The sequence below is a fragment of the Liolophura sinensis genome, chromosome 1, assembly GCF_032854445.1.
Source record: "Liolophura sinensis isolate JHLJ2023 chromosome 1, CUHK_Ljap_v2, whole genome shotgun sequence".
In the NCBI taxonomy this organism is placed as follows: Eukaryota; Metazoa; Mollusca; class Polyplacophora; order Chitonida; family Chitonidae; genus Liolophura; species Liolophura sinensis.
Window position 1 is genome coordinate 56,885,106 of NC_088295.1, and position 17,106 is coordinate 56,902,211.

Sequence of the window (17,106 nt, forward strand, 5' to 3'; positions counted from 1 at the left end):
GAACAACATTTTCAACCGAGTAAAGCGCTTTTCACACGTTAGACTCTACGGGGATCTTTTCTGATCATATATTGAGACCAGTGATATTAAACTATATAGGTGTTTGCCACTTATCACACACATACCGCTATAGGTTTCTACGTGTAAAATGCATGTGTGCATGAATGTATTCGTCAAACGGACCTGTAAGGGAACTATTTTAAGCTAGAAGTATAGATAATACGTTACTGACACCTACTGAGTCAGAATAGATCATCTTGAAATTGAATGTTTTAGAAGCAATTTAATCGGGTCAGAAAATTTAAAAATAAATAAATATAAACATAACTTGATATGTTTTCCCTTTCCATTTTCCAGTGGTCTTTCATCTGATGTATGCTTCATTTCAGTGCTTTCTTTGTTTTCATGCGCCATATCCTTCTCAATGTATTTAGTTGTGACCCTTCCATTCGATCAGCTATTTCGGTCATTTAATTTAAGGATCGTGTTCAGAAACTGCTTCAGAGACTACAACGACAACAACAACAACAAGATCACCGAACAGGAGTTCAACAACGATTGCGGCACCAAAAGAAACCCCCAGGAATAACCCCGCTGATAAGGCAACAACTACAACACAATCAAATGGTAAATCTATGTGGTAACTCACATGTAAAGCATTTTTTCGAATTAAAATTTACCAAAGTTTTCACCACTATTTGTCATGTGAGTGTAATTACCTCATGATTATGGATGACGAGGTCAATAAATGATAACTTTTGTAAGAATTAAAAAATCTGGGATGACTATAAAGTTAATGGAGACCTAAAGACCATCGCAATAAGGACCTAAATAATGTTCGGGACAATAGTTCACCTGACTTTCTTTAGATTTTTCCCATAGAATTAGAGGTGTTTGATTATTGGACTAAAGGGTACCTCTACTTTTCTGACCATATACTGGTACCACACTAGGCTTTTGCCACTTAACACACAAAGGCTGTTACAGACTTAATATTCTTCATCCAAAACACAGAGCTGTGAATACGTTCGCCGAATGGACCTTGTAAAGAAGAATTTCAAGCAAACCGAAATATAGATGTGGCTCAACTGGGCGTGAACAGATCGCTGTATAGCCAATGTTTTAGACTAAAACATTTTAATGGGATGGGAATATCCCCAAAACCCCCACCCCCGCCCTCTAACAAAAGTCTCTCCTCCAGAACTGTATCTTAATGGTCTTCCATCTGTTTTATTTATTTATTTGATTGGTGTTCACATCGTACTCGAGAATATTTCACTTATACGACGGCTTCCAGCATTGCTATAGGAGGAAACCGAGCAAAGCCTGGGGAAACTCTCGGTCATCCGCAGGCTGTTGTCAGACCTTCACATCGACCACATTGGGTAAAAGGCTCCTGGGTGATAGTGCCGAGCTGGCACGCTAACCTCGGCATGTAGTCACCGCCCCCCCCCCCCCCCCCCCCCCACATCTTGCATCTGGTATATCCTTCAGAATAATCCCCACACAAGATTTTGATCAGTCCATTTCAGCAGTTGTTTTATCGTAGATTAAACATTTAATTTAGGTTCAGGTTCAGAAACTAAGCCAGTGACGATAACAACAGCGTCGCCCAGTAAGAATTCAGCAACGATTACGTCATCGACAGAGACAAGCGGGAACAGGCCTGCTGATACGTCATCCGCTACAACACAAGTGAATGGTAGGTCCATATAACGTTTACGTAAGGTGCAGACTCCATTTTGCAAAGAAAAACCTGTCGAAGTTTTTGATTTTGTTTGCAAATTAAGTGTGTTTACAACATGGTTTTGGTTTACGACACTAATATGAAATTCAAGATGATATACTATGCTGCATCTTATATATGTGGCAGGCCCTTCCAAACTATGCAATCCTGTGCATAAGAAAAAAACATTTTGGCTTTCTTGGTGTAAAGTATGAGCCGTAAGTCAGGTCACCGCCCGACGTTATCCTGACATCACAGTCTATAGTTTAAGGTACCTCCATGGTCAAGTAATACAGCATTCAATGTCATGTTCACCTGTTGAAGGTGCCGCATTGTCACGTAAGACAATACTGGATGCCATGTTCACCTGTTGAGGGTGGCGCATTGTCAGGTAGGGTGGTACTGGACGCCATGTTCACCTGTTGAGGGTGGCGCATTGTCAGGTAGGGCGGTACCATACGCCATGTTCACCTGTTGAAGGTGCCGCATTGTCAGGTAGGGCGGCACTATACGCCATGTTCACCTGCTCAGGATGGCGCATTATATTGTAAGATAGGACAGTGGTTGGCGACATAGTGCCTTGCTCAAAGTGCCGTAAATGTTAGATAGGGCAGCATTTGATGCCATATTGAACCGTTCAAGGTACCGCAACTGTCACATATAGGGCGATACTAGAAGTCATATTCTTCCCTGCAAGGTACTCTGATTGTCAGATTTCGCAGTAGGCCTAATAGGCCTAATGAACTGTCACTGAAAATTTCTGTATTGTTGTCTTTCACAATTTTTGAGAGTGACGAACTTTAATACTGTTAGTATTTTTTCGTACTACCCAGTATTGTGACATACAGACTTCCCCTCTGTAAGACTGTGTGCTTCTATATTTACAGATCCCCCCCTTTCCAATACTCCCGTGGACTATACCGGTGTTATTATTGGGTGTGTTGTGGCAGGCATTGTCTTAGTAATCGGCATAGTTGCATTCATTTTTCTGAGGTATGTATGTTTATGAACTTAAATTCACTATTGATCACAAGGAATTATTGTTAGCCTTAGTCTAAAAGATATTTACTACACACAAATTCTCACTACCGGTATTTCACTTTTTACTGTACATGGAAAACAGCCGTGTTGGATCTTTGATAAAACGAATTTCATGCCCAGTGAACAAAGTAAAGGGACGCTTTCCAGGAAATAATGGAATTATTTTGGCAACATCCAACATGGCGGTGTTCAACATACTTCAATAACCTACACCGACTAACACGTGCCTCATTACATTTTACCTTACAACCGTTTAAATTCATACAAAATCGATTCTGATTGGGCTGGTGTGAGTATGGTCAAACTATGCCTTTCCTAAGCTGAATTTTAGGCACCGGAATAGTACATTTATCCAAGCGTGACAAAGGCTGCAATATTTAAACCAAGAAACCCTGTCTCTACTGTCAGCCAATTAGCGTCATTTCTATAACTCTTTAATGGCCCTTTTTCCCCCTTTCTTTCAGTCGTCGGTGGAAAGCCAAACCACGGGAAAATGCCCAACGCGGAGATCACCCAACTTATCTTAGTCCATCTAATCCATCCACCCCAGCCAATGCTCTAACGAACGACCCGTACCCTAACCTGCCAATCGCCCCTTCTGCTCCACCTCCAAACAGAGGCTCGTACCTTTCCTTACACTGTCAGCCAAACAACACTTCATATATTAATTTGAATCAAGATGGTGGGTATATGGCACCCCAAGCTAATATGTCTTTCGCGGGCGATATCTCAATGAATGAAGACCCTGAATATGTGGAGGCATTTTGAAATGATGCGAGATGAGTGTGAATCGGTGAGGTGGAAATTTCTCACACAAAAAAGTGTAAGCATAAACTTTTCACCGAGTCCCCTAGTATAGTGAGAACTGGGCAATACCTCTGTTCAAAACAAAGTTTAAAGGCGCACTTTGTGTGTCAAAGAGATTCAAAACTCATAAAATGTTACAAAATCGCAATCTGCTAAATCTCTACATCTATTGCACAGCAAACCAGAATTTGACTTGAGTGTTTTTTGTCACTCTTTCGCTTTGGCCATGGCGGACGTGTCTGGGACCTCGAGACAGACATATAAACAGTTGAGCTGTAACCATTGTAACGACACTTTCGTCGAACTTTATCGACATTATTGGAGACTAAATTTTCATTTACAAACTGATCACACTCAACAGAAACTGAACACCATGCCATCGGCTTCAGTGTCATCTACTATCTCTGCGAAAACACTGCATCGATCTCTGATTAAGCCTTACATATGAATTAATTGTTTATGCAAGCATATAGCAAAAATATAACAAGGACATTTTCGAAGTCATTGTGCAGACGATATAAGTCATAGAGCACATAAGATGGAACATGTATCACTCTCCGACAAAAACTTAAATGACAAAAAAAAAAAATGCCAAGAGCTACGCCAACCATAGGCCTATGCCTCTAGCTCATCCACGCTTCCTCTCCGGTCGTGCGTGGAAAGTTACGTCTGGCATCAACATACGGATGATCGTAGGTTTTCCCCAGGCTCTTCCCTGGTTTCCAGCCACCTCAGTGGTGGTCGCCGCCATATAAGTGAAATATTCTTAAGGCATAAAACATCAAGCAAACAAATAAATAGAGCATGCAACTTCATTCTGAATAACTGAAAGCGTCAACTCAGGCACTGTGGTCATGGAAAAACCGTATATACATTTTTAAAACGAGGAATATGAGTGAGGAAAAGTACATGTATTCATCAGTGCATTAATACGGACGCTATATTGCTTTAGACTCACACGCACGCGGGCGTGTGTTCAATGATAATATATTATATATTACTTTCAATGACTGAGATCCGGTCTAGAGGGTCGAAAGGTTTGAAATCTTTTATATTTCCGTGGTGATGCCTCGCCTTTTTAATCGCTAGTATGGAAGCTAGTGCATTGATGTGGGGAAATTGTGCAATGTTAAGACGTGACACTGGTAAAGGTAACGTTGGCACAGCGACAATAAATGATTTTACAGATAACTAAATTGGCCCAATAGGTGGCCAAGGTTTACAAAAGCGGGATATAGAGGTGAATCACCAGGCATTGCCTGTAAACACGTTCAGTGGTTTTACGTCATGGTGCCAACACGAAGCTACAGGGCTTGATCGTGCGGTGAATCTTTTAATAGCTTGTACTTTATACAAGAGGTGACGTCTGTGTCGCACAATACTTGATGGAATGAAGGATATATAAAGTTATACAACAGACTGGACTTATCGGCCTCTCATTAAAACACATTCTAACACCTGTAATAACTTCCGCCATTTTGATACTGTAGCGGAATTTAAGGAAGTAGGATTTAAGAAATAAATTTAACGTAGGGAAGTTTCTTTTATTTATTTCTTAATGAATTTTCACGGAAGTTTTGATAAGATCGTTATCTGCGGCCATGCTAATTAATTTACAAAGTCAATATTTTGACAATATAGCGTTCATTTATTCTCGTAGGAAGTTTTAAACTTACGTTTATCTGTTTCGTGGACGAGTGATGTTGTTGTTGTTGTATCGGCGTTCCTACATATCTGGGATAATTATAAGTATTTTTCAGCAATGTAATGATGATAGTGTAGAAATTACGAAATTCTATGCCATCGCCTTATCTGGAAAATATTTACCTTCTATTTTCGTTCTTGTTTCACCCATAAAATACGACATGCTTTGTCCTCAGTTCAACCTCGAAAGCAGAAGTTTGTGTTGCCGCCATTTTTGTACATTTATGGTCATTAGGGTGTCTATAGAACTCGCACTTACAGGCTTTTAGAAATCGGACCAGGATTTTCCCACCACAGTTTGAAAAGGAATTTATCATTTAATACCCTTGTGTGGAAATTGGTCATACTTTTTGAGTAATATGGATAAAAATATGGACTTTTCAGACAATGACATTTACATTTTGGCTCCAAAGCAAAGCCATTATTTTGGAGTTCTTGGTTGCGATCGTGATGACATCATCGTGTCATCTGTGTTTACAAACTGTCAAAAATTGCCCTTGTGAGTCTCCTGATTTGGTTCATTGCTCCTCCTGCACCATGTGGAAATCTATAAACAGGCTGATTTTTCAGCGTCTGCAGACGGCCTTGGAATTTGCCGAGAGTTGTCACCAAATTGCTGGTAAGCTTTCGCAGTAAGTAGCTATTTTATTAAGAGTGGGAAAATTCTTGTACCCTGAATTGGGAAATAGTCCCAGTATCGGGAAAAGTGATTTGTGGTCCAGTTTGAGAATTCAGAGACAGTTTACATTTGGTGGGAATCAGTTCCAGGAAGCCGGGAATACATTGTCAAAAATCTGGGAATTTTCCCAGTCCCAAAATTCTGGGACTCATCAGTCTCACGATACCTGAGAATCCAGCTCCAGGCTCAAACAAGTGGAACTTGTCTGAGATATCAAAAGTGGACCACAGAGACTATATACCAGAGTAAATCAACTGAACTTTGGTACCATAATTTGAAGCAGGAGTCTCATGAGACTTTTCCCAGTCCCAAAATTCTGGGACCCTCCAGTCTCACGAAACCTGGGAATCCAGCTCCATTGCCATGCAAGTAGAAATTATCTGAGATATCAAAAGTGGACCACAGTGGACTATATATCCAAATAAATCAATTGATTTTTGGCATCATAATTTGAGACAAGAGTCTCGTGAGACTGTCTCATATGACACTTAACTGAGACTCTGTCCCATAAAACACTTAACTGAGACTCTGTACCACATGACACTCAACTGTTTGGTACTTATGTCAACTACTTGTTCCTCCCTCGTCATAATAAATATTCATCATCTGATTCACTGACAATCTGCTGTTGGAGAACTTTCATTTCGTACAGGAATTTCAAATCTCATGCGTAAGTCATACTGGATAATAGTCCGAGTTCAGGGAATGTTATGAAATCGGATCCAAACAGTAGCGGCGTCTCCGAGTTCAGGGAAAAGAATCCTGATTGGTTTGTTCATTTAACAAGCTTCGATCGGCACGTTAAATATCAAACAGGATTAAAGTGATTGAATGGTGTCGCACTCATAGGTACCTGCATGCTTGAGAAGACGTCATAAGAAAGAAAAGCACATAAGACAAATACCAACAACATCTGAACCGCTACAATACGAAGAATTAGCTCAAAATGCTGTGACCATACCAGCCGTCTATCCAATATCGCACATCAGAAGTTGAATTTAAGATCAAAATCAAGTTACATGCATACGGTGCACTATATAGCTATATGAGTAATGCATGTGCATGCAATAAAACATATCTACTTTCAGTTGCTCACATTTTATACCAATCCAGAGACAAGAAAATTCCCAAAAAACGTGTGAATTTTCCACATGTAGAGACAATTATATAGGTGTAAAGGACCATGAATGCAACCTATGTCTCTAAGCATATTGACGTTCAGCGGTGTCCAGTTCCACAAATGGACGTAAGACAATTTTAATCGTAAAGTTGCCGTACGATATTTTGTACGTCGCTTAAACCGTACCGTTGTCCTATATGTGCGATTATTGTACCTGTACCTTTGTCAGCTTGGTATTAAAGTTAAGTTTCAATCAGACGTCAAAGCTAGGTTTGTCAGAGCAAACAATTAGAATGCACCATTCATGGTATTAAAAGATACATGAAACGCTCGGTTTCTATTTCTTAAAACGGAGTATATCAGGTGGCATAACATGTAAAAGTACAAAAAAAACTTCTCAGTTTTCTTCTTGAGGCGTAAAAATAACTGAGGTTTTCCTGAGTCCCCAGCTGTCATTCCAAAAATTGAATCGCCTGTGGCCAGCTTCACAAAGATGTCCTATATGTATGATAATCGCACATGATGATGGCACGGTAAAAGTGACATACAAAATATTGTACGACAACTGTAGGATAAAAAAATGTCGTACACCGCTTTATGCAATTGGGCCCTGCTCTGGTGACGTCAACGGTGATAAGCTGTGAATACAACCTTATTGGAGGGGGAGGGGGGCATGGAATTGGGGACAATAAGCAGGACCCACGTTGGCACTGTGTTCATCGATGTCGTCATCTGAATATTTCCGACTACTGACGGAAAATACGCATAAAATAGAGAGCTATAACATATACGAAGTACGCCTCAACAATGAAATTTTTTCCCCATTCTCATCCTTTTGGCATATTTTTCTTCACTTTCGCTAAAGCATAATCTTCGCTTTATAATACCTTTTCATGCTTCCTTTAAGGATATTATATGAAGGCGTACATTTTAAAATGTTATAGGCAGGGTAATGGTTGTTCGCAGGTGCAACATTATGTTAGATTACAAAATTTGCAGTATATATCGTAATATGAAGACCACCTAAATGTGTCAGTTTGAGATTAGACAGAGTTAAATTACAGGGATGTCTAATCATCTTGTAAAAGTGCTCAATTTGAAGAAAATTCGTGGAGAGAGTTATTCGAGCGTTGTAGATGATTTCCTTCCTCGACTTTATGCTGCCAAAATGTCCGATTAAATACAATTAAAGTTCGTATACCGTTTACAGTTTTAGGAGAGTTGTTGATTAGGAAAAATGTTTTATCTTGTACTTTATCACAATTTCGAATGCATGATTTCATATTTAGGTCATATGTAGGCAATATTTTTCTTCAGATGTTCCATTTATTATAAATTATCGCCTTAAGCATCTCAACTGAAAGTGACAGTCAAAATTTATGCGTTTTAGGAAGAATAACTTCGAAAACAAATTCTGGTGTAAGACCCTAGGGGGCATGTTGCATAGTATGCTCATTAAACTACCTTTCAATGTGACTGTTTGGAACATCCCAGGTCCTTATATCTTTGTGTGAATTATGAAACCTAAGATACATGATGCGTACTTGGTAAATATAATTTAGACGTACAGCATACATAGAGAGAGAAACCAGACCAGCGACTACGGTGTGATAACTGGGAAATGGTCACACGTAACGGGTGAAATACGGGTACAGCATAGACAGTAAAACCAGAGCAGCGACGACAGTGTGATAACTGGGAAATGGTCACACGTAATCGGTGAAATACGGCCGCTTGTCACTTTACCTGAGATAGGGTTTTATTCTGTAAATGCTTAAACAGTAGCAAATGTCACGCCACCTAGTATACAATGGCATAAGGAGAATTAGGTAAAAAATGTGGTGATGTTAATTGTAATTTATTAGACGTATTGCTGTGTTGTCATCAAATTAAACAGAGGGTAACAACAAAACACACAGCTATTGAGTTCACATTCGTGTTGTTTATAATTAACAATTTTTACGTTACAAATTTGATCACTTGGGTTCAAATACAATTTAAATATATATCAGTTGTATAGGAATGAAGACAGTAAACACAAACACTGAATCTGGTCAACCGGATATATATGAAACAGCTTCTTACATTTCACACTCACCAAAGTGTCTTCAATAAAGAATGGTGTATATGTAAAAGACATAGTATATACATGTTTACTACCAGTCAATGAGTACACAACACAACAAGGGCTGAAACCGGTTAAATTTGGTCTATTACAGATGTCCGGCAAAAGGTTGCGGAATCAGTATAATTTTTGCGACTATTGTTTTTTTTTTTTTTTTTTTTTTACCGTTTTGTTCCATGTGGGGTGAAAGCCTAAAGCGGAGGCCAACGTTCCTGTTTAGTGAGATGCCCTTAGCTTTCACTCATATGGTTTTCTTCACACCTCTGTTAAAGTATCAGCTGTCTTTGTCTGCAATAGAAACATTTATTTCATGGTAACTCTGACAGAGGTGTGAAAAACCACAGCAGAATCATTTCTGGCATTGTCCGGTCTTGTATGCTGGTTAACACGTAAACGTAAAAGCTGTTGCGTTTCCCCACTGCACATTTCTTCACAGATCATGTCTTCGCACTTAATTTCGTCCATAATGAACTTTCTTTATTGAAGCGTTTTCCATAACAATGACCAATATCATCCCTGGAAAAGGGGAATTACAAGAATGAACGCACATCCTATATTTTTTGTAGCTGCGACTAAGTACTTCCAAAAGTCGATTGTTTTGTCTCTTTATCTATCTGTGGTCGGTCGGCCCTTCGGTCAGTCAAATTTTTGTTAACGTGGGCTTTCTAATATGCATCACTCAATTAAGACGACACGAAATCCTTCCGGATGTACATACAGAACGCCTGATCTTTAAACAAATGTTAAGAATGCCTCCGCCTACAAATTTGTTTTCTTCAGTGTACAGTTCACGACGAGGAGAAATGTTTTTTTTCTGTTAATATGCAAACAAGCGAAAATATATATAGAACTTCCACATGCACTTGTTTTTGAAATCCTTGAAAGTATCTGACTTTTGTTGTTTTTGGAAAAGAGTATACTTTAGTCCTTGACCTCTCAATGTTAAATGTTATTCATTAATTTCTACGGGAAGGTTTGCACTTAAATCTTTTGCTCCTTGAAAGGATACAAGAAAAGGAACTGTAAAACATGAACGCGGTTCTAAAAGAAATGAAAAGAAAATGAAAAAAAATTATGCCAGAAAAAAATCATTATGATGTATATTTTATATTTCATAATTACCCACTATTTCACGCATGTTTTCCGTCGACGGTATGAAATTTGTGAAGCTGACATCAATCATGAATTTACAGGTTAAGCTGGACAAGCTAAAGCCTGTATTCTTTAAAAGAAAAGACAATACCAAACCAAATGTACATATGCATCAATAAATTTACACCCAGAAATCACACAACCACATCGGATAATAAATGTCATTGCTGTATTTACACGCTTTGTCATCCACTAACCAGAACGATTTATAGATATGCATAAGGCTATAGTCTTCAGATATCAGATCCGTTTTATAGGCTGACTTGGTCAACATTCGTCCGTCAACGTCACGCGCCAAGTGAGGGGATACCTGGGAAGGCTTCTCTTTTTGTCCACGTTCCCATTCATGTCAGAACAGTATATGTACACACACCTAATGACTCCTCGTCGTCAACTGACTGAAAAATTGCTAAGTACGACGTTAAACTTCAAGCATTCGTTCATTCATTCAAATCAGATAATCAAAACGTAAGTATACACACGAAAACAAACATTTCTTGAGCAGATACTATATTCAGAGTAAAAAAGGCAAGTGAAAGAAAATCAAATTCATGTTAATAATAAGTGTCGTGTTACTATAATAAAACACAATAAATGCAAACTGTAGTCAAGCTGAGCGTTACCTCCATGTTGAATGTCACGTGATTTTATTTATTGTCCATTTTCACGATACGCGCTACTTAGGGGTACTCATGTGGTACAAAAAAAAAAAATTTAAGTAAAAACGGTTCTAGCAATGGGTCTACCGGCAGGCATTTTCCTCCTACTGTCCTTCGGCTGCGCAATCGTTTACTTCCGGTTTGGTTGTGAGTTGTTGTTGTTGTCGTCATATATATATCATGCTGTTTCGGGACACGATCCTGAATGTAAATCAAAATAAAATAGCTGATCAAATGAATTGCTAATTTCATAATAACAAAAATTATCATTTACTCCCCCTAAAGTTAATATATCATTAAACGAAACAATGACAGAGACAGAGAAAATGAGAGGTAAAAATTGTTTTCCGCCTATAGGTTGATGTTGTCCAAGAGAGAACTGTTTTTCTCAGGTGAGAACTGTTTTGCTCAGGTGAGAACTGTTTCCGCTTTCGTTAAAACCGAAGTTAAATACGGTAAATACAGAAAATAAGTAAAGAAGTAAAATGTACTGCTATACTATGTACGAACTGGTAAGGATAATAATCAGCAAAGTTGGTAACCCTGTCGAAGAAACGCCTATGTGTAAGCCTATACCCAGCATTGGTCTGTAAGCTTCTCTATTGTATAAGAGATCAGATAAATACTCGTATGTGAAATAAGAACGATGTATACAGACAGACCCGGACACTTACCGGAAGTGCTGCACCTGTAAGTGATTGATCTGACACTGCTCCTTGTCTTGAAGTCACCAGGACACGGAGTTGTAATGGTTACCCCATACCTTGACAACACCCTGCATTGATTACGTCCATTACAGATATGCTGCAATGCTGCAGGGTTCGATGTCTCGCTGCATTCGTTAAGATCATGACGACAACATTCTGGGCGTATCGGTGCAATTAATTGCTCAGAATAACACCCTTGCTTAGTGTAGTATCTAACCTCGATGATACATATCTGAGAGCCGGTCTCGCACTTTAAGACGTTGTAATTTTCGTTGAATCCTTCCAACCCGTGACAGGCGTCGCTGATTTTAACTGTGTGCAGAGAAATAAGGAAATTATTATAAAATACACTGTCAGATGAAAAGCGTTCACATTACCTGGCGTTGTTAACTGCGTTGTTCATCAAGAGTAAAACAAAATAGAAACCAAAGCTGTCCGCACCGGGAGGCGGGATTTGACAGACTTGGAATGAAAAATCGAAACCATGGAATTTCCCCACGTCGGGCTTTGCAGAGTACAATACATGTAGATCAAATAAGAAGATCTTCGGTCCGCAAAGAGAGCAAGTTTACAGGTGTGTCACGGAAGTATAGTAGTTCGACGATATAAATTATATGTACCGAAATTTGGCAATCAAACTTTCATACAACCGACATTTATTAACGTTCTCTTACCATACATATAGGCTAGCATATGCCAGTCCCTCATTACTGTGCAAGAATGAGGTCAAAAGTTTTCTACACCCTTTTGCACAGAATTCCTTGGCTAAGATGTACCCCAAGACTTATTTAGCATATCTTAGTTTGAAATTCGTATTAGTTTAGTAAATTAGAACAAAGAGGATGAGATAATTACACTTCACATGATCAACAAAGCTGAAAACTATGACAAATTCTACCTCAAGATTTATATGGAGAGACACCTTACATGGAGGTCATGTGATACAGAAACTGTGAGCTGTTATACACAGGCGTACCATTCACTTGGGTTGTAGGAGTGGGCATTACAGCAGTCCCGTTCCCAGGGGTCACATTCGGTGACACACTCCCTGAATTCCAGCTTGGTGGTGTTGTTATCTCTGATGTTGTCTCAGAATACGATCCTAAAATAAATGTACAAATGATGAGATAAAATTGATGATTAAAACAGGCGAAAGCTATTTTTGTCATTTATAAACCGAACAAATTTTAAAGAACTTCAAAGAAACTCAGTTATTATGCGTGGACAAGTGGAATGTTGCCGTGCACGTTATCTTCCAGGCGAAGCGAAATATCATTGGCTTTTCAAGAAAATTTTTAACAATTACTTAATATAATTATACTTAGAGCATAGACGGTAAAACCAGAGCAGCAAATGGTCACACATAGCCGGTAACGCCATAGCAGCCACGACTGTATGATAGTTGGCATATGGTCACACGTAACCAGTAACGCCAGAGCAGTGACGACTGTATGATAGTTGGCATATGGTCACACGTATCCTGGTAAAACCAGAGCAGTGACGACTATATGATATCTGGCATATGGTCACACGTAACCCGTTAACGCCACAGCAGGACGATTGCAAGATATTTTGCATGTGATCACACCTAACCGGTAACGCCACAGCAGGACGACTATATGATGGCATATGGTCACACGAAACGGGTAACTCCAGAACAGCCATGACTCTCTGATAGTTGGCATATGGTCATACGTAACTCGGTAACTCCAGAGCAGTGACGACTGCATGATAACTGGCATATGGTCACACGTAACTTGGTAACGCCAGAGCAGCGACGAGTGTATGATAGTTGGCATATGGCCACACTCAGCCGGTAGCGCTAGAGCAGTGACGACTGTATGATAGTTGACATATGGTCACACTTTACCGGTAACTTCACAGCAGCGACGAGTGTATGGCATATTGTCACACGTAACCGCTGAAATGCACCTCTTGTCAGTTATTCTCACGGTTTTATCCTACGTGTTCAAGCAATTCTTTAATAACTAACACATAAACGGCCACTTGCACAGGGGCTTCATCAGAATTATGTGATAAAATAGGAAAGCAGTGTTACTTGGAAGTTATTAGACGTCACTGGTCTGGAATTACTTAAAATGATATGATGTCATCACCGTTAATTAACACTTACCTGACATTGACAAGTTTTATTTCTTGAGCAGTCCCTTAACGAACTGGGCAGCCATCCACATTTAACTGAACTTTCGCTACCTAGTTATTAACTGATGTTTACGGGGCTTAAGATGCTGCCGTGGTCCTGGACCTTTGTTTAGCCAGCAAGTATGTCCTACGTGGTACCAATGACGATTGTGGGGACAAGATAGGTGCCCTCTGCTTAGGCAAGGTATCAAAACTGTATCAAGCCCAGCATACACAGGAGTTTAAAACCCAGCTCGACTCAACTCTTGCGTCGGCTCGTAAGCGCTCGTGCAAATGACGACACGACTCAAGTGGGGTTGTACGCTAGTCGTTACGTGTATACTCCTTCAATCCAAAGTCAAATAGCCATGAGCGACTTGTACGAAGTGGGTAGGGTTAGTTGATCTGAGTTGAGTTTTAAATTCTTATACATGCATGTATGCCTAGCATTTATCTATAAGCTTTTCTGTTCTGTAAGACATACGATAATATATGTATTGTGGTACATGTTATTGAAATATTTATTTATTTATGTGATTGGTGTTTTACACCGTCCTCAAGAATATTTCATTTATACGACGGCGGCCAGCAATATGGTGGGACGAAACCGGCAGAGCCCGGGAGAAACCCACGACAATCCGCAGGTTGATGCTGAGGTGCGGCCGGGGAGGAAACCAGCATGAGCTGGGCTTGAACTCACAGCAATCGCATTGGTGAGAGGCTCCTGGGTCAATACGCTGCGCTGGCGCGCTAACCAACTGAGCCACGGATGCCCCCGATACTGAAATAAGAGCGATGTATACAGATAGACCCGGACACTTACCGGAAGTGCTGCACCTATAAGTGATTGATCTGACACTGCTCCTTGTCTTGAAGTCACCAGGACACGGGGTTGTAATGGTTCCCCCATACCTTGACAACACCCTGCATTGATTACGTCCATTACAGATATGCTGCCATGCTTCAGGGTTCGATGTCTCGCTGCATTCGTTAAGATCATGACGACAACATTCTGGGCGTATCGGTGCAATTAATTGCTCAGAATAACACCCTTGCTTAGTGTAGTATCTAACCTCGATGATACAAATCTGAGAGCCGGTCTCGCACTTTAAGACGTTGTAATTTTCGTTGAATCCTTCCGACCCGTGACAGGCGTCGCTGATTTTAACTGTGTGCAGAGAAATGGGGTAAACATTATACAATACTCAGTTAAATGAAAAGCGTTCACATGACCTGACGTTGTTAACTGAGTTGTCATGTAAGAGTAAAACAAAATAGAAACCAAAGCTGTCCCCATCGGGAGGCCGGGATTCGAGAGACTTGAACAGTAAAATGGCAGCCTCGGAATACATGTAGGTCAAATAAGAAGATCTTCTGTGCACAAAGAGAGAACGTTTACAGGTCTGTCACGGAAGTATAATATAGATCGACGATATAAATTATGTGTACCGAAATCTGGCAATCGAAATTTAATACAGCCGACATCTATTAACTTTCTACATTCCCTAACTATGCATAGACTATCATATGTCAGTCGCTCGTTACTGTGCAAAATGAGGTCAAAGGTTTTCTATACCCTTTTGCACAGAATTGCACTCACTTAGTGTTTAGTGTATCTTTCTTTTCATATCTTAATTTCATATTAGTTTCGTAAATCAGAACAATGAGGTAAATACACTTTACATGATCAACAAAAGTGAAAACTATAACACTTATCAATAGAGACAGCCTATATGGGGGATCATGTGATACAGAAACTGTGAGCTGATATACACAGACGCACCATTCACTTGGGTTGTAGCACTGGGCCTTACAGCAGGCTCGTTCCCAGGGGTCATAGTCGGTTGCACAACTGCTGCATTCCCGCTTGGTGTTGTCTGTGAGACAGTTTCAGAACATGATCCTAAAACAAATGTCCAAATGACCATAAAAAATTGATGATTAAAACAGCCGAAAGGTGACTAGCGAAAAGTTTCCATGCACGTTATCTTCCAGGCGAAGCGAAATATCATTGGCTTTTCAAGAAAATTTTTAACAATTACTTAATATAATTATATTTAGAGCATAGACGGTAAAACCAGAGCAGCAAATGGTCACACGTAGCCGGTAACGCCACAGCAGTGACGACTGTATGATAGTTGGCATATGGTCACATGTTACCGGTAACGCCACAGCATCGACGACCATATGATACTTTGCATATGGTCACACGTAACCGGCAACGCCACAGCAACAACGACTGTATGATAGTTGGCATATGATCACACGTATCCTTGTAACACCAGAGCAGCGACGACGACTGTATGATAGTTGTCATGTGGCCACACGTAACCCGGTAACGCCAGAGCAGCGATGAATGTATGATAGTTAGCATATGGTCACACTCAGCCGGTAACGCTAGAGCAGTGACCAGTGTATGATAGCTGGCATATGATCATACGTAACCCGGTAACGCCAAGGCATCGACGACTGTATGATACCCTGCATATAGTCAGACATAACCGGTAACGCCACAGCAGTGAGGACTGCAGGATATTTTCCATATGATCACACCTAACAGAAAATGATATGATGTCATCACCGTTAATTAACACTTACCTGACATTGACAAGTTTTATTTCTTGAGCAGTCCCTTAACGAACTGGGTAGCCATCCATATTTAACTGAACTTTCGCTACCTAGTTATTAACTGATGTTTACGGGGCTTAAGATGCTGCCGTGGTCCTGGACCTTTGTTTAGCCAGTAAGTATCTCTTACGCGGTACCAATGACGATTATGGGGACAAGATAGGTGCCCTCTGCTTAGGCATAATATCAAGAGTTTAAAACCCAGTTCTACTCAACTCGACTGCTGGCTTGTAAGCGCTCGTGCAAATGAAATGACGACGCGGCACGAATGGAATTGTACGCTAGTCATTACGTGTATACTCCTTCAATCCGAAGTCGTATGGCCATCAGCGACTCGTACGAAGTGCGTGCGGCCAGTTGATTTCAGTTGAGTCGCGTCTTAATCTCTCATACATGCATACTATTCTGCAAGAGATACAATAATATATATATATATATATATATATATATATATAGTCGTACATTTTATTGAAATAAGAACGATGTATACAAACAGACCCGGACACTTACCGGAAGTGCTGCACCTGTAAGTGATTGATCTGACACTGCTCCTTGTCTTGAAGTCACCAGGACACGGGGTTGTAATGGTTCCCCCATACCTTGACAACACCCTACA

At 40.1% G+C, this 17,106-nt stretch overlaps 2 protein-coding genes across 3 annotated transcripts in view; one reads left to right on the plus strand and one right to left on the minus strand.

Annotated features, from left to right (window-relative positions):
• Positions 1 to 4,436, plus strand: part of LOC135472484 (mucin-2-like) — an 8,656-nt gene extending 4,220 nt beyond the window's left edge. Inside the window, exons 5-8 of one of the 2 annotated variants that reach the window (XM_064752016.1) lie at positions 493 to 627; positions 1,568 to 1,702; positions 2,614 to 2,719; positions 3,232 to 4,436. In XM_064752016.1, the coding sequence (XP_064608086.1) occupies positions 493 to 627; positions 1,568 to 1,702; positions 2,614 to 2,719; positions 3,232 to 3,535 (680 nt within the window). In that variant the 3' untranslated portion in view covers positions 3,536 to 4,436. Of the gene's footprint in view, positions 1 to 480; positions 628 to 1,567; positions 1,703 to 2,613; positions 2,720 to 3,231 lie in introns of both variants that reach the window. The other variant, XM_064752009.1, reaches the window with a different exon arrangement.
• Positions 4,437 to 10,926: 6,490 nt separating this feature from the next.
• Positions 10,927 to 16,467, minus strand: LOC135462275 (uncharacterized). The gene is made up of 6 exons (XM_064739645.1): positions 16,461 to 16,467; positions 15,646 to 15,765; positions 14,686 to 15,030; positions 12,697 to 12,822; positions 11,688 to 12,032; positions 10,927 to 11,214 (listed from the first exon to the last, which is right to left on the minus strand). The coding sequence occupies exons 1-6, from the start codon at positions 16,465 to 16,467 to the stop codon at positions 11,192 to 11,194; spliced, it is 966 nt and encodes a 321-aa protein (XP_064595715.1). The 3' UTR covers positions 10,927 to 11,191.
• Between the last annotated feature and the right edge of the window lie 639 nt (positions 16,468 to 17,106).